The 18,497-nt window shown below is 38.1% G+C and overlaps 1 protein-coding gene across 9 annotated transcripts in view; it reads left to right on the top strand.

The window, feature by feature from the left end:
• Positions 1-13,957, top strand: part of FAR1 (fatty acyl-CoA reductase 1) — a 36,600-nt gene extending 22,643 nt beyond the window's left edge. For 6 of the 9 annotated variants that reach the window (XM_053390900.1, XM_053390865.1, XM_053390919.1 and 3 more), the window contains 3 exons: positions 854-921; positions 3,087-3,258; positions 7,508-7,736. In XM_053390900.1, the coding sequence (XP_053246875.1) occupies positions 854-921; positions 3,087-3,258; positions 7,508-7,721 (454 nt within the window). In that variant the 3' untranslated portion in view covers positions 7,722-7,736. Of the gene's footprint in view, positions 1-853; positions 922-3,086; positions 3,259-3,529; positions 3,702-7,507; positions 7,737-9,234; positions 9,363-11,434 lie in introns of those variants that run through there. The other 3 variants (XM_053390874.1, XM_053390930.1, XM_053390938.1) reach the window with 2 other exon arrangements.
• Positions 13,958-18,497: the final 4,540 nt, after the last annotated feature.

Below are 18,497 nucleotides of genomic sequence, written 5' to 3'. Positions count from 1 at the left end.
AGCATTCCGCAAGCAGGGAGACATCACCTAAAAGTTCCATTTTTGTGTTGCTACCCTCCCAACCTCTCACAGAAGGTGCACACAAAGAAAAAGGGCCTCAGATGATGAGTGCAGGGTGCAGGTCAGTTCATATGGAGAGAGGTGGTCCTTGAGATATTGTGGTCCCAAGCTGTTTCAAGGCTTTATAGGTAAAAACCAACATTGTGAATTGGGCCCGGAAAGCAGTTGGCAGCCAGTACAGTTGGGCCAGGATTGGTGTTGAGTAATTAATAAATCCACTGAATCAGTTTATAAATGCTACACTACAAAGTGGTTTTTTTAAAAAAAAAATCCTTGGCTTCTTATTCATATTACTATTTGCTGTGGTAGGGATGTGGGTGGCGCTGTGGGTTAAACCACAGAGCCTAAGACTTGCTGATTAGAAGGTCGGCGGTTCGAATCCCCGCGACAGGGTGAGCTCCCGTTGCTCGGTCCCTGCTCCTGCCAACCTAGCAGTTCGAAAGCACGTCAAAGTCCAAATAGATAAATAGGTACCACTCCGGTGGGAAGGTAAATGGCGTTTCCGTGCACTGCTCTGGTTCGCCAGAAGCGGTTTAGTCATGCTGGCCACATGACCCGGAAGCTGTACGCTGGCTCCCTTGGCCAATAAAGCGAGATGGGCGCTGCAACCCCAGAGTCGGTCACGACTGGACCTAATGGTCAGGGGTCCCTTTACCTTTACCTTTATTTGCTGTGGTATTGGTTAGCTACTTTTACCTTTCTTTCTTTTTTTGCTTTTTATTATGTGAACTATTCTTTTGTCTTAAGAGGAATGATAATATAGAAAATAATTTAACTAATTTTTGTTTTTCAGACCAAGAAATATTATGGTATACAACTGTACTACGGGTGGCACCAATCCCTTCCATTGGGGTGAAGTTGGTATGCCTTCTTTTTTTCCTCTGCAGTTTAATAAATTAACTTATTGGTGAACCTTTAGAAAGCCATGCATGAAGATTCACTAAAAAAAAATAAGAATTGCTTTTAAAGGACCAAGCATTGATTTGTCCCTGCTTTCTGATTGGGAGCAGCTTTTCAAATAAATATGCTCTCTCCATAGATACTTGTCCTTCTAGACTGCTAGAACCATTAAGCTCATAGGGGAGAAGATTGTTTTGCTACGTATGCTTGAAAATACATTGTGTGACACAGCATTTTAGTGTATGCATGTAGTGTTAGAGCAATGTGTACCAAATATTTCAAATATATATATTTGCCTTTTTAAAGCATTACAAAAGTAATAAAAATACAATATAGTATAAAAGAGGCTTTACTTAGTGGTGTGTGTGTTTATGCTGTGGTTCCACAGAAATGCATGAGTTTTCAGAGAGAACATGTAACCCTTAAACAGCTTAAAAGCAGTGTTTCAGTGTGAGGGTAATAGCTGCTGAAATTACAGAGGGCAGAATGGTGATTGAGATTTACCAGTGGTTTGAGGGCAGAGCCTCAGTAGTCTGTAGAACTCCTTTAGCTTTAACCATGATTCTAGAACAAAATATGCAAAATAGTGAAAAATATAAAATAAATAACTCAAAACAATGTAAACATTAAGCAGATTTTCATAACTTATTCAGCCCACATATTTCAATTTTTCTACCAAATTGAACTGCACCAGTACCCAGCTCCTACATTTTTTTTTAGCACAGTGTATATACACACCTGGTTTTACTTAAGTATTGGACTACAATTGATAGCAGTACTTTGATCAGAGTTATAACATCAGAGCAAAGCACATTATAATGATTCTTAAAGGGAAGAGGGCCAAGAGTTGCAGTTCTGCACCAGTGAGGAGTTTGCAGGCATTATATGTACAGTGGCACCTTGGTTCTCGAACTTAATCCATTCGACTCCCGAAACCATTTAAAAATCAAGGCATGGTTTCCAATTGGCTGCAGGAGCTTCCTGCAGTCAAGCGGAAGCCACATCGGACGTTTGGGTTCCAAAAAAACATTCACAAACCAGAACACTTACTTCCGGGTTTGCGGCGTTCCGGAGCCGATTTGTTCGGGGGCCAAGCCATTCAAGAATCAAGATACCACTGTGTAGCTTTTCAAGCAAACCTCATAAAGTGGCTTACACTAAAATGTTAAAACAATAGCAATGAGCATTAGTTAAATGCTTAAAATATGGGAAGGATAAGCTGTAAGGAGAAAAAAATGTTTCAAGGCTAGATATTGAGTAGCAGCAGTTGATGGATAGCGGTGGGTGGGTAAAACTAGTTTATCTAACTTACAGCCCATGAGAAAATGGGATTTGCTGAGTTTTGAGGAATCAGTGATATATAAAAAAAGCAGTTATATAGGACTAAGTTATTTTCCAATTTCTAACCGTACTAACATAATTGGTTTAAAGTTTTACATCTCTGGATTATTATTTTTTACAGCATCTCTTCCCAGGTAATTAATAGCCTGCATATAATCTTAACATTATTCTTTACCATCTTCTTTTCTGTCTAGTCAGAATGTCAAAAGCAGTGCATAAATCTTCCTCTTCTGGAGGACTTCCTTTTTACTGTAAGAACACTTCTTTATTTCACTGGAAGTTGGGTTAAGACAGTACAAGATTACAGATTCAGGCCTTCAGTCTGAGAACCCAAAATAAACCTTAATGAACAATTCCTTAATTTAATTCAGATGTGTTTAATACCTGAGCTAATTAAAAATGTTGGGTTAATCTGTAATGCAACTTACAAATTGTTGTGTGATACATAGGTCACAGCATAGTGTCAGACAGTGGAGCTCTATTTGCAATTATTTACAAACACAAGGTTAATAATTAAGTAGGAAAGAGGAACAGAGAGAGCACAGAACAGGAAATGAAGCTGCAGTCAGTGGAGCACTTAAAAGCACCAAAAGAATTCCAGTGAGAGAGACTACTTAGGCTTGACAGTTGAACCGAATGAATGCTGAACATTGCTAATTAGTGAAAGATGTGTACGAAAGATGTGCTTTGATTCATTGAGAATAGTACTTGTATGTTATGTCCATGGAAGTCCATTACATTTAAATGGTTATTATCAAAGCTGTTACACAACTTTTCTTTCTTAGAATACCATGTAATATCCACTTTCAAGAGGAACCCTCTCGAACAGGCCTTCAGACGGCCCAATGTAAATCTAACCTCCAATCACCTTTTATATCACTACTGGATTGCTGTAAGCCATAAGGCCCCAGCATTCCTGTATGATATCTACCTCAGGATTACAGGAAGAAGCCCAAGGTAATGGTGACTAGCTCTGTCTTCTGTTCCTCATGACAAACCCATGTTTACACGATTAACACATTAACATGTTATTTGTTATTATGATTGAATGTGCCACTAAATCCACAGAGATGTTTGACTTCAGGCCATGAAAATGGTGTAGTATGGATAATGTGCTAAGTAGCTAAACCATCAAGATGTCTAAGGCTGTTGAATTTGCTACCTAACTGTGGGTTCATTCTTTGAACAAGAGCTGCTCAAAACATTGTGACCCTTATTTTTCCTACAGAGAGTTACATAAATTTGACATTCAAGAGGAATCCTTTAGAACAAGCAATAAGGCGTCCCAATGTTAAACTCCAGTCCAACCCCCTTAAACATCATTATTGGACTACAGTCGGTCACATACTTCCTGCGTTGTTATACGATGTTGTTCTAAGGTTGACAGGTCAGAAACCGTGGTAAGAAGGAAAGGGCTAATACTTTGCTGGAAAGGTGATGGAAGCTTTTTGGCGGTGTAGATCAATGGCATGAGCTTCTTCTGTAAATTTACTAATAGAAGCATCAACAATAACAGTAAAAGAGCTGGATGTTTCTTAGGACTTAGTGATTGTATGAAGTTCATTTTCTTACAATGAATCTAACAGTCCCAGCCATTTTCTAAGTCTTTTCAATCATTCCACTCTAGCACTGTTATTGAAATTATAAGCTGAAATGGAATGGGAGGGCAAGGAGATGTAAGAGATAAATAAATATATATGTATATATTGCCATCTGTATAAATATAGATGACAATCATGGTGTACTTGTGTGTTTTTTTAATGGATGATACAAGTCACTTAACACATTTTATCTCACTGACATTCGGCTTATAATTCTTCTGGCTACCTTTTTTAAGTAAGCAAAAAGTTTACTTTAACTCGTCAAAATTGCATAGTTTTATTCTTCCTATTTTATAGTTTTAAAATGGCACGATTTTCAAGCTTTCTTTTGCAGAATGGATGTTCAAACTGCACAACAACCACCACCACTGAGATCTGAGGGAACAGAGGAACTGTCAAGTTCTGTTTTTTTCAAAGTTAAATTAGCATTTGCAATACTACTACTTTTTTTAAAAAAAAAACAAATGCATATTTTGGTATGTCCTCTATTGACTTTAGAAGCTCCAGCATAAAACTTGTCCATGTTCTGTGACAGCATCAGCATATTTTACCAAAAGTTAGTTCATGCACAGAAATAATGCTTGTTATGCTTTATTGCTTGTGGCATTGTCTTGATGGCTATTGTGGAAGCATGGGCAAGTATTATGCCTACATCTTTGGAATTTGGTGACTTTATGCCATTCTCTCAGCTGCCAATACCAGCTTCTCAGGTCCATCAAAGTAGACTTGCTACACATAAAGGCATGCTTCTGCTCTGTTGCACCGATCCAGAGGAATTTGCTCTATTGGTTTTGGAAGAACTTTAACATTCTTGCCAGTTACATAAATTTTATGTATGTATTTATGTATGTATGTAGAACAACATTCTTATCTATGTACAAGACTTTAGGCTTCAGTCCTTTACATTATGGATGGGCATTGGCCAGGCTGACAGGGGCTGATGGGAGATTGAGTCCAACAACATCTGGAAACCACTGGGCATCTGCTGCTGCTATACAAATGACCTGGGAGTAAAGCTCATTGAACTCAGTGGGACTGACTTCTGGCTAGATATGCATAGCTTTGTACTGTTTTTTGTTACTTTTCCAGACCATCATCGAGTTCCTTATGAGATTAACACTGCTCAGTATCTCATTAGTTCAGTAATGGTAGGAAAACGTCAATAGAAACAGTTTGCCTACCACTCCTGATTTTACACCTGTGGTTGAAGAGAAAATGTTGAACGTATTTTAGGGAATCTTCAGAATTGCAGTAAAAGACCTAGCTAGCATTCTCTGTTGACCGACAGCACACATTAGAAGACTCCACAACGCACAAAGGTGTTTCTCAATATAGGCTTTTTGGAAACAGGGGTCTTCAGTGGGTGTATTAGATCATTTCCTATGAAAATTAACCTATGAAAGCATTCTAAAGAGAAAGCTAAAGATTCTAAAGAGAAAGCTAAAGAAACATTGCACTATGTCAAGCGTTGTGTTAGTGAAATCATTTCAGCTTGCCAGATGGTAGGTTCCCCTCGTGTCATCTCCCCTGTGCTGTTCTGGGGGTTCTCCCAACCCCTCTAGGAGCAACTAGGGGAAGGAGAGGAAGTGCTGTTGCCCTAGCGTAAGTCTTTGGTTGAATCTGGCCCACATATATGCTCCCCTGCTTAATACTAGAAGCTGTGTTCATCCATTGAAGCTGGATGGTTGGAGATTCAGTACAGAGAAAAAGAAGTTATACTGCTTAACCTCTCACTGGTGCAGCAGCATGTGTGGGGAGGAGAGGGGGTATTTGGTACAGCGGCCACAGTTGGGGTTAGCTTAAATCAGTAGCATTTATTTCATAGCAAAAAGTACCAAGCTACCAATATTCCCACTTCCTTCCTTTTGTGGAGTGCCTTGAAAGTGTAGCCAGGGGAGAGCGAAGTCTGTGAGAGCAGACTTTCTATTTCTTCCTCTCCAACTCTGGTCTAGTGACTCACAGCCCTCCAGAGCAGATTTTGAGGCAGTTCAGGGAAGGGAAGAGGAACTCCTGTTATGCCAGAAGAAATCAATTCTGCTGGTGAGAAGCCCCACTGGATGTCGCCCAGGGAATTGAAACTCAAAATTGTTCATCTAGAAAGTAAAATACTCACTCTTAGTAAGCTTGCGTGCTTAACTTCAAGTGTACTTGAATGTAATGCATTTTTAAATTACTGCTAAAAATCTTTATAGTCAGTATTTTTCTGTTCTTCTGACTTTTGTGCTTATGAATGTTTGGAAAGAAGAGCTCTGGCTAAGCTTTTCATAATATGGGTGAGCTGCACAAGTTCCCTTGTTGTAGTTCAGACACATTTTAGGTCCTTAGAAGAAATGTATATTAAAAAATCCTAATAGGAGAAAGTGTTGCATAGTTTCATTGTCTTGTATTGCTTTTCTGGTAGGTAGTTATTTGTATTTGGGATGTAGTTCTTCCTGTTAAATAGCTTTCCCCCAAACATACTTCTTTTATTTAAATTATAAAATATTTTACACACAGTAGAATTTGACCATCCTGCTCAGTATAGGCAAACAACCACAGTCTTTCCTAAAGCTGTTTCATACAGATGCTGATTTTATTTTCTCGTCCCTTTCCCCTTTTCATCTTCTTTGCTCTTTATCATCAGTGCCTTCCATTTTAAGGATCAGGCTGGAAATGTACGTGTAGAATCACTGTATGCTCTTGGCTGTGGCTAGCCGGTGCCAGTGGAATAAGTTGTTGCTCTAGGAAGACAATATGCACCAGAACTTAATTTTCCTTACAAATGTACTAAAAATGTATTTTAAAAATGAATATTCAGTTTCCTGGATTCAAATTTATACATAAACATATTTTTTAAAATAGAAAAGCTGCTTTCCATGTTGATCCTAATAATAGAATGCACTGTATTCAGACAAATTATTCATTGTTGCCCCAGGTAGGCAATGAACATGGATAGAATATTTCTGCATATTATGTAGTAAACCCTTACATCTGAACTGGCATACTGCATTGCATCAGTTGGTGTAACGTGATGATATTGGAAAGGAGAATTGTTATGTAATGTAAACTTTCCTTATTGGCCTCTGGAATAATGGGAGCGGGCATCTGGTGTGCTGATTCTCAAATAAATACCCAACATATTATTTGTGTGAGAATTATACTCAGGGGCACTTTCTGTTGCAGGGGAGCTGCCCTTTGATGCTATCCACAGAAATAGTTTTCTGGGAGCGGTGGAGAAATAGAGAAAGGACATCTGTCTCTAGAGTTTGCCCTTTGTAGATTGAGGCTAAGCTTTGGTCAAGCCAGAAAGTTACAGATAAATTTTTGAATCCAGTGTTTCCCCTCTTGACTCGGCAATGAAAACTACTAGATAATATTTCTCTTCTTCTTTAACTCTATCTACTTCATATTAAGTCTCTCTCTATAATCTAGTTTTCACTATACTGTCTAAGCATGTAGTTCATCATTTTCCTTAGAATATTTATTAAAATGCAATGCAGAAATATTCTAGTTATGTTAAATTTACTTGAGTGCCTTGGGGTTGGGAGACAATTAGAGGATCTGAGTTTAGACATGTAGTTTTTCAAATGTCATTTTCTTGAATAACATCTTTCCCTGAACTGTAGGATGATGAAAACAATAACACGTCTTCACAAGGCTATGATGTTGCTAGAATATTTCACCAGTAATTCTTGGGACTGGAACACAGATAACGTCAATATGCTCATGAGCCAGCTGAGTCCTGAAGACAAAAAGGCAAGTTACATTTGTTTTTGTCTTAGCAATGACTTACTCACTGTACTATTGACATGTCAAGCTTTTCAAAGAAAGAATAGCTGACAGGGAAAATAGGAGAAAATCAAGCTATAGTATAATCGTGTGCTTGGTTCCTTTCTTTGCTTTAACTTTTATAAAAAATAATTTACAATGCTAGACACCTTGTCTGCACTAGCATTCCTGATATGTGCAGCTAATCCAAATGAGTTTGAATGAACTTTAAATATTTGAAATTGAGATCAATTGGTGAAGCTAGATTTTTATTTTTTGAAATTATGAAGACTGTCATACTCTATGCAGGTATCTGATACTGAATCATTTTAATCTTAGATTAAAAGGTTAATGTCAAGATAGCTCAGTAGTTTAAATCTGCTTGAAAACAATAAGTAGGCTATGAGACTAATTTCTGTTCAGCTTGTTAACATAAACTAGGACTAAACTTAATATGCAGCGGTTTGTGATTATGGATTAAGATAATACATTCAGTAACAAGGTTTTAAGAGTATGTGTGCCTATTTTAAGTCTTGTTACGTGTTGGCAAAAGCAAGGATAACTTGGAACTGTAGTGCCTCAATGAGTTCTAACCAGAAACAGAATCTCTAAAGGATTGAATTTAGGACCTTCTGCATGCAAGGCAGGTGCTCTGCCACTGAACTAGGGTGCTGTGATTGTCACAGTCCTGTGCCCCAGCCCTGCACCAACATTGTTTCTCTGCTGGCACCACCTTACTTTGGGCTCCTTCAATAGCACAGTGTGGTTTGGTTGTGATTCTTTACCCTTCCACCCATAATTCACAAAGAAGCTCATTGTGACAATGGCTATGCATTCTCCAACCTTACAATGTAGGACTGACTACAGGGACCACCGCTTTATTGCCTACTCTGAGGTAGAACTAATATCAGCTATGCGCTTTTAACCCCTCCCCCTGTTTGTATCAGCACACAGGCCATTCAGGCTTATGATGGCTACACTTGCTCTACAGGCACTAATATTTACATCATTTCACATCCAAAGGTGCTCCACACTATAACTCTACAAACCTTTTTAAAGGGGGAAATTTAAATGCCCCAGTTAGCTTGAAGTGGGGGGAGGTGTCATCCTTTCAGGTTGATTCTGCATGTCTCTTGATTAACAGTTTGTAGAGTTATAGTGGGGAGCACCTTTGGATGTGAAATGATGTAAATATTGGTGCCTTTAGAGCAGGGGTAGCCATCATGGTTTACTCCATATGTTGTTGGCCTCCAATTTCCATAAACTCCAACCAGCATAGCAACTGGGGATGATGGGAGTTGTAGTCCAGCAGATCCGACCCACCCGTGAGGCAGGGTGAAGCAGCCACCTCAGGGAGTGGAAATGAAAGTGGTGGCGCCCCCACCTGCCCTGCTGCTTCAACCACTGGTGGAGAAGCAATCCGGGTATGGTAGGTTTTGGTGGCTGCAGAGCAGCGCAGCATTCCTCTCCCCAGCGTTGCTGATTAACTATGAAACAGTTTCATCTGTTGTGCTCTTGACTTAAGAATAAAGTTACATTTCATTTGTGAAGTTTGGCATAATACTGTTCGTTCTTTTTGTGACAGATCTTTAATTTTGATGTTCGACAACTACACTGGGCAGAATATATGGAAAATTACTGCATGGGAACGAAGAAATATGTATTGAACGAGGAAATGTCTGGTCTCCCAGCAGCTCGGAAACACTTGAATAAGTATGTATAGTTTATGGGTGGAATTTACCTAACAAGTCCAATCGGTGCAAGCTCTGCACAAGGGCTTCCACTTGTTCAACATAGCTTTTCCTTTTTCTAGTATACTCCCTAAATAATTTTACTTGTGGGGGCAGGTGTCAGGAGAGCCTCCATAATATCACACGAGAGGAGATTGTTCTGCTTGGCAAGCTGCGGTGCTTGTGCTGATGGGAAATTCACTATAGCATGATTTCAAGTTCTGCCCTCAACTTTTATTCTTTACTTTTTAGAAGGTAATGGCAATTGAAACCTTACTGCCTCTTTTAATGTCTGGTGCAGAGGAGGGTAATGCTGCATCCGTCTGGTTTTGGGATCAAAGAATTCTCATGCAGATATAATACCTGAGGGATGGTGTTAATTGTGACACCATATGCAAGTAAAAAAATTTTTTACTGATAATTTTCCTTTTGGAGTATAACAATATAGCTGCTGTGAAGTCATAGAAATCAAAATATCACAAAATGTAAAGTACATAAACCTGTACAAATGGAAAATTTAATCTCCTTGATGACCCCACCATTCTTGTTGCTTTTCCAAATTAAATTTGACTGGGGGGAAAGTTGCAGTAATATTGGGTAGCTTAAAAAAAAAAAGGTTGACACCACAAAAAATCTAGAGTTACCCATATGCTCTATTGTGATATGAAATAAAAAACAGTGCTATAACATGATTTTTGTATGTAAGTGAGCAGCTAAGCTAAGAATTTTGCAACATGTAGGGTTTAACAGGGGAAGGCTTACCATCTCAGCTGGTTTACTGACAAGTCTTGTCACAAGGAGTCTAGAAATCTAGGTTTGGCCCAGGTGTTTATTAAAACTGGACTCTACTTTGGACTGGAAATCATGAATGTATTGTGCACATACATTCTTACATGATGTTAGCTATGAACAGTTTAATCTGTTGTGCTCTTGACTTAAGAATTAAAAGTTACATTTCATTTGTGAAGTTTGACTTAATACTGTAAGACTTGTTGTTGTTACAGGTAGTTGACAAGTCATGATTATTACGCATTTATACTCCAGTAATTATCATTAACTGTTAGACCTTACAACCATAGCACACAGTCTGTGTCATGTTTCACAACTGTATTAGTTGGACACACAGTTGCTGAAATTTTTGGCCATTGCACAGAGGTGCCCTCTTTCCCTTTTCTTGGTGTCGACAGTGGCAAGCTCTACCAGTTCTGAGGCTGCCTCTCTCAAAATCCTAGGTAGGTTGTTTCTAAACTTATCCCAGGATTTGATCAAACCCAGATCTATGGACTAGAAAGATAACATATACTAGGATGCTTACTCCATTTTGTGTTGTCTACCTTCCAAACCATATAGGCATTAAGCAAGAAGTACGGTATATACTACAGCTGAAAAAACACATTTGCCACTGTTTGATCATACTTTTGGAAGCTATTGTGAAGACAATCTGGCCACAAATATCCTAGCTACTTTTAGTTTTACTATAGTAAAGAATAATTTGAGGCTTGGATTTGTGCTCTGAGATTGCATTGGTATGCAGTGAAGAAAGGAGAACTGCTGCCCTTCTTTTCTCACAACACTTGTAAGTTATGTACCTGTCTTCTAGAAACCACTCCTGGATTGGTAGGTAAGGAATTCTGGGGGAATTCTGATATTTCCCCTCCAGTTTGCAAACCAGAGCCAGGCATTTCTTAGCTGAAAACGTTACTGGTTGGGTTATCTGTAGGGACTTCTATGACAAACATGAAAGAAAACATCTACTGGTAAAAGATGCAGCTTATTTCCTTATTGCAGGAATAGGTAATGTGATGTTCTTCAGATTTTTAAGACTCCAGACTTCCATCAACTCCAGCCAGCATGACCTAAAGATCTGGAGGGCACCAGGTTGACAAAGGCTGGCTTATTGTATAATGCATACTTTATACAAGTAGCTGATTGTTAGACTTCTCAATTTATTAGTCAACAGGGGCGGACATCAAGTGCCAATTCATCTTACAGTTGTTAACTTTACTTGTGGGTCAGCCTGTGTTTTTCACATCTTGTTTTTCCTTGCTTTCCTAGGCTAAGGAACATTCGTTATGGCTTCAATACAGTGCTTGTGATCCTCATCTGGCGTATTTTCATTGCAAGATCACAAATGGCAAGAAACATCTGGTATTTTGTCGTTAGCCTCTGTTACAAGTTTCTCTCTTACTTCAGAGCATCCAGCACTATGAGATATTAAAGATGGCAATTCTAGAATTAGGACATCTATGCATATGGTGGTCTAATGGCATAAAGCCCTAAAATGTACCTACTCATCTCGTCTTTTGTAAAAACATGAAATATTAGATCTGGATTGTGAAATACAGTACAGTACACGTGATGCTTAATTGTGTATTTCTGTGGAGATCATATGGCTGGTACTGGATCAATCTGTCATTAGGCAAATATGTAGGTTAAATATCCAAATGAATTTAATATCTCTGTATGAGGAAGAACTTTAGGCCACTGACCAGTGTAACTGTGCAATTCTGGAATGCATTGAAATTAAAATCTGCCTTAACATAGTAAACTTAATTTTTATTGCAAATAAGTGTGTTTAGTTAAGGTGAACAAATTATTGGCTTAGATGGTAGAGCTATTTATTTGAGACTTTAAAATTGCAACTGGTTTGTCTGGTTATTCTTATGAGAGAGGTATCTTTGTAAATGATTGTGAGTTGGGCATTCGTTAGTCTTTTATTTTTCTCTCCTTTCCAATCCCTTGACTTGAAAAAGCGGGGATCCTTCAAGGGGAAAACTGCAGCTGGTACACAGCATTTTACTCTGCATGTTTTTCTGACTTGTGGCTTAGAACTGTTTGTATGGCCAAGGAAAGAGTTGAATTTATCCCTTGGAAGTTGCACACAAGGGAACCACATCATTACGAGTCACTAGTATTTTCCTTTTATTGCAGAAGAAATCAGGAACTTTGAAATTTTATTCAGTGATTTAGAGCATAAATCTGTTTACGAAATGCCACATTTCTTAAATTACCTACAGAATTTTAAACCAAATTATCGAGCACTACTTCTGAAGGGGTGAAATTGATATTTATGCTAAATAAAACTCAGCACAGTTTGGGGGAATGGTGAAAATAGAAATGAAGAAAATATAAATAACTGAATAGGTACTAGGTTAAATGTATTTTTCTGCATGTTGCTTTACCAGGAAAAATGCATTTACAACAGTCCTTGCTCTAAGATTTAATTAAGTACATATAATATTAAAATCTTAAGCTGTTAAACATAGTTACACACAATTCTCTGCTATCATTAACATTCTTTTTATTTGATATAATCTACCATACTTGTGTGGTGGCAAACCGATTAACTTCTATTACACCTGGGGTTGTTTTTTTTGATTAATATGCCTAAGTAAATTGTGAATGAATCCTGAATGAACCATAGGAGTTACGCGAAGCACATGCATCCTATACTTATAATTCCACATATAGAGCATGTCTTGCTGCTGTGGAAATATAACTTCTTTCATGCAAATGTGCATCTGATTTTGGAGAGAGAGCTTCCTTGTTGAAGTTTAAATATTTTATCTTATTAAGTACTTTAATGTACAGTTGTTGTTTTTTTAAAAAAGATCTGCATATAATTTTCCAGGGATACAAAATGTTACATAGTCGAAGTCCACACTATTAAGAAGTGTGTGAGTCTGGTGTTACAGTGTTGGAATACAATAAATTGTGGATTTAGTGATTTAAGGTTTTACAGTTGGGTGCAATATTCCTACTGTATCTGCTACAGCTGCTCCCCTAATTCTTTCTCATTGAACTTGAATATTTACTTGGCATTTTAGTACGTTGTAAACTTTTGCACAAGGTGCCTAGAACCCAACAAGCCACTTTGATTTGTGTATATATGTACGTGTGTGTGTGGTTGAACTTGGTGAGAGGCAATTGTAAGATGCTTAGATGCTGAGTTCATTTTCTCACTGTACTGTTTTTATGGAACAAATTACTGCTTACTCCTGAAGCTAATGCAGCTGAGAAAATTGCACCGGGATCCATACTACGATTTTAAAAGATCTCTGAATAACTGATGGAATTGTTTAATTTTCCACACTAGTTTAACTTCCAGTATGGCTGCCATATTGGATTCCTAGGATTTCCATTTAATTTGAATGGTTACCTAGTTTTCTCATACAAAGAAATAACATAACTATGTCGCAATAATGTTCTAGCATTCCACATAAATCTAGATTGTAAAGGTTCCTTCAGTTTTGGTGTTCATACTGATGTTGCAACTTCAGTAATTTCAAACTTGTTAATTAACATAAACAAGATTCATAATTTTGGGTATTAGTCTGAAAAGTCTAATTGACTTGAAGAAACTATCCAATCTAAAGTGAGAGAAGAGCATTCTGAAATGGATCACTCAGAAGGTGTGCCAGAACTTTAAAATTTGGGACCATAGAAGAACATTACCCTGCAATGTAGCTTTCTGCTGTAGGAACAGATTCTGAAAACAAAATTTTAAATCATAAGCTTTTATAAAATAGAAATATTGGGTGCCTTTGTTTGTAAACCAAAAATAAACAAATTCCTGAATATGATGTTTGTTGAATTTATCAAGTTGTTTAAGCTGTGTAGAAACTTTAACTTAAAACATTTTGTGCTTTGAAATAGAAATTAGTAGCAAAATCTCATTTCAAAATGTCTAAAGTTGCATGTATAGTCATATTCAAATATCTAAAGGGCTGTCATATGGAGCAAGTTTGTTTTCTCCTGCTCTGGAAGCTAGCACCTTGAACCAATGGATTCAAGTTACAAAAAAGGAGATTCCGACTAAACATCAGGAAGAACTTTCTGACAGCAAGAGCTGTTTGACAGTGGAACAGACTCCCATGTGAGGTGGTGGACTCTCCTTCCTTGGAGTTTTTTAAACTGAGGTTGGATGGCCATCTGTCATGTATGATCTAATTGAGATTCCTGCATTGCAAGGGGTTGGACTAGATAACTCTTGGGCTCCCTTCCAAGGCTACATATATGCTATGTATATGCTGTACATATTACAGTCATATGCTAAAGGTCACATGAATCCCTAGTACCAATGAGTACTAATATAAAACCCTAAATTGAAGAAATTTAATGTTGCATGGTTACTTCAGGGTGAAATCTGACTAAATCATGCATAGTGGACTGCCTGAAATCAGTGGATAAGTTACTTAAGACAATTGATTTCAGTGGATGTATTCTGAAAATGGCTAATGTTGAATTTCACTCACACTAGCAATTTTGTGCATGTTTACTCAGCATCTCTCTGAGTACTCAAGAGTCTCTCTCTCTCTCTCTCTCTCTCTCTCTCTCTCTCTCTCTCTGGGACCTTCTAGGTAAGCATTCATAAGATTACAGGCCTAACCATTTTTTTATTAGTGTCTTCATTTTCTACATTGTGTTTAAGCTTGAATGAAACAAAATGGATTCAGTTAGTTCCATCCAACAATTTAACTACTTATTTAAGGTGGAAGTGCATAACAGGTCTTTCTTTACTTGTCACATTATTCAGGCAGTACAGGACCTTAGATGGGATGAGATACACAAATTTTACTTTCTGTACTACAGTAGAAGTTTGGTAGAAATGAGGCACCGGGGGGGGGGGGAGGTCAGTGTTGCTTCTTTCACTGAAAAATGAGCTGACATTCACGTAATCTTGAAACTTTAAATATATGGAATATTTCTAAAAATAACACCACCACATATTAATACTAATTTGAAAACTTAATTTTCGTCTAGTCTAGATGAGTAGAAGGTTTTTGTTTTATTTAAAGGATCTCTGGATATTCTGAGCCTGACAGACTAACACTCATCCCAGAAAGAGGAGGAGGAAATGATTGCTAGCATAGGCAATCATGTTTAAGAACATTTTATGCAGCATATATATGCCATTCAGTAACAGTGATTTTCTTGGTTGCTTACAAGCAATAGTATGCTGAGTACAGCTTGCTGGGGGTGTGTGGAGAGAGAAAGATAAGTGGATCCAAGCAAATATAGAAAAGTATCTGAAACATAAGAGAGAATGTGGGCTAAATGGTACAATCAGCCTGGCTCACACAAATTCACAGCTCTTCTCTTCAGCTGTTTATTGCTACTCATCAGTTTAAAAAAAGAATGCAGGTGACCCAGGACAGATTCCAAATGGTTTGTATCTTAAGAGATCTTCTGCTCCACACTGAGCTCCACGCCTTACATAGCTTGAGATCCCGGTTTCCTGACGCATCAACTTTCTGTACTGTATCATGTTGCTGCAATTGAAATCTGTTTGATCTTTGTGAACTCCCAAGATTTGTCTACATGAATAGTAACAACAGTTCAATTTTAAGGCTTTAAATAAAAACCGTTGATATGGCATGGTCTTAACTTGCATATAACAGTGTTTTCTCTTGTAATTATGGTTTTAACCCCCCCTTTTTTTCTCGGTCAATGGGAAGATGGGGTACAATGAGTTTGGCTAGTTACAATTCTAAAGGAGGCCTTTAACATAATTTTTGACATGGGCTACTTGGGACTAATTTCAAGAGGTGACAAGGCCTAATTCTGTCAAAGTTGCACAGTTAGATTTTCAGTCCATTCTCCCTAATCACAATGTATGGGAGTGGTTGTGGCTTAATTGAGGATGATGTGGAACAATATGCACAGCAGGTAAGGTAAGACCCAGCATAGGTCTGCATTGAAATGCTGAGTGGTGTACTTTGACTTGGGAAGGTGGTGGGCTACTCATGGCTGTTCACATTTTCTTATCCTTAGTTGACTGTCACTGTCTCTGAGAGTAATTCCTAAACTTAAGCAGGTAACAGATTTATGAGGAGAATGAATTTCTGCAGCACATCTGCTACCTCTATCCATATCTGGAAAAGTTTAAGTACCATCTATGCAGCCCCTAGTGATAACTACTGAAATGTGCTTTCTATGTGATGGTGGTCCTTTCTCATGTGGGGTATTGGAATGGTGCTCTGTCTGCCTATCAGCTTCACAGAGTAATTCAGAGTGTTGGTGTAGAACTTCAAAGCCTGAAGTGACTTGTGCCACTTTAAAGAGACCACCTTCCATATGTTTTTATCCACTACTAAAAGAATTTGGTGAAGCTGTAGTCCAGTTCTTAATTTATTCAAAGAGTTCTAACATCATTGATCATCTGTCCATCCATCCCAAAGTGATGGTATATCACTCCCCCAGGCCCAGCAATGCCTTTTTTTCTATTCAGGCTTGAAGGAAAGCCTTGGCTGACTTAACAGGATGACATTGTGTTTTAGACTTTGTTTACAAATGCTTATTGGGCTTCTGTTATGTAATTGGAGGGTGTGATACCATTATTTTTCCCTGCGTTTGTACAAAAAAAAGTTTAAAAGTACCTCTCCACCCTCCAAATACAGAAGTTCTCTTTTTTGCAGTGAAGGAAGAAGAATAAATACTCCAATTGGATGTACCATTTTTGAATAACGGACAGGTCAGAAGTATGAGAATTTAGCAGATCCCTTCGCTGCATTATAAGCAAATAAACGATTAACCTCTTAAGATTATATTCAGTTGCGGATGGAAGACAATGTTTCTTCAAATTACCTACTTCTCTGAAGTGCCCTGGGACACTACCTGGAAGTACGACGCTGTGGTTTCCAACTACAACTGATCTTTGTGACATCAACACCTACAGTTTTCCTCCGTTTAATATTTCATTCGGAAAGAGTAGACTGCACGGTTATTTTCATTCTTTGTGACTCTCACTTAAAGCTTTGCCCATCCATTTTTAATAGGAGTGTGCTGCACTTAGCTTAATAAGTTTGTTTCTGGGCACACTGGTTAGGCGTGCCTGTTTTGGTTTTTTTCCATGCTGGCTTGTGCTTCCAAAACAGAGGCACAATCTCAAGTGGGCCTTTTCCTGGGCTGAGAGCAGCTCAGTAATGGCATAGTGAATACAGACTAAACTCAGTATCCATCATCTGGTAGTTTTGTGTTAGAACATGTGCAGTCTAGTGCAGTTTTGCAAAAACTTCCCTGCCAGTGGTCCATATTGGGTTAGGTCTACACAGTGTGGAAGAATTACTGCGCTGTACAGCTTGTCTGCCTTCCAGAAGCTGAGGTTTTAGTATTTAGTGTGAAATATATGAAAGTTGCAGTAATTTAAGACATTACAGCAGTTACAGCAATTTAAGCCATTCATAGGCAAGTTAATCTGTTTTGCCTATGTGTATAAACATAGAAAGATAAAAAAACCTTTAAGTGAGAAAATGTAATGCTTTTTTTCTAGGGCAAACAAATACGAATAGATGGCAGTGTATGCTTCCTCCACCTCCAGTTGGTGCCAACTCTGTCTAATAATATCTTTGCTTTTAACCTTTACCAAAGAATGTTTTGGGATACTAGAGTGTGTGAGATATAAAACCTGGCAATGCTCAAACAAGGGATTGCTGAGCAGTTGATAGCTCAAATAATTTAACCTTGTAAATTGGAAGGCAGAATAATCCTCCTATATTCTACACAGCAGCTAAAATGAGAGGACAAGCTTTCAGACATTGAGACGCTCACACTGATCCCTGCTCTTTGGCAGCAGAATCTCAACATCTGGAATTCTTTCCTTACAAAAATATTTTGAAAGTTTTTTGGGTAAGTATTTTTATTGACTTACCCATTTAACCCAAACAACAAAATAGTGCTTCATGAAACAGACATATTAAAAACCAAACCAAACCAAGGGTGGCTATACTCACATTAACTTGTGGAATTCTGAACACATCAGGATAGGTTTGAGGGTAGGAGGCTGATATCCAGATGGAAGGTTTAGTCACCTTGTGGCTTCTCTCCAGTTAGGAAGAGTTTTGTCTGTAATGGTTGAGTCCATAGACCAAGCTTCCATGAACTGATGCTCACTTTGAAGTTAGCAATGAATCTGCCCAGTCCTACAGATGCTCCCACTTAACAGAATTAAAATACATGCTGTAGACTTGCCTATTTTCAACTTTATTCCCAAAGTTAATCCCAGAGCAGGTTACATTAGAAGAAAATATGGGAAGGTTACCTGGACTTATGTTTGGTTCATGCCTATGCTTCGTGGAAGCTGGCACCAAGACACTAAATGTCTTACATAGCTCCGAGC

This window comes from Podarcis raffonei, chromosome 1 (assembly GCF_027172205.1).
Source record: "Podarcis raffonei isolate rPodRaf1 chromosome 1, rPodRaf1.pri, whole genome shotgun sequence".
Taxonomy (NCBI): domain Eukaryota; kingdom Metazoa; phylum Chordata; class Lepidosauria; order Squamata; family Lacertidae; genus Podarcis; species Podarcis raffonei.
This window is presented reverse-complemented; position numbering and strand designations above follow the sequence as displayed.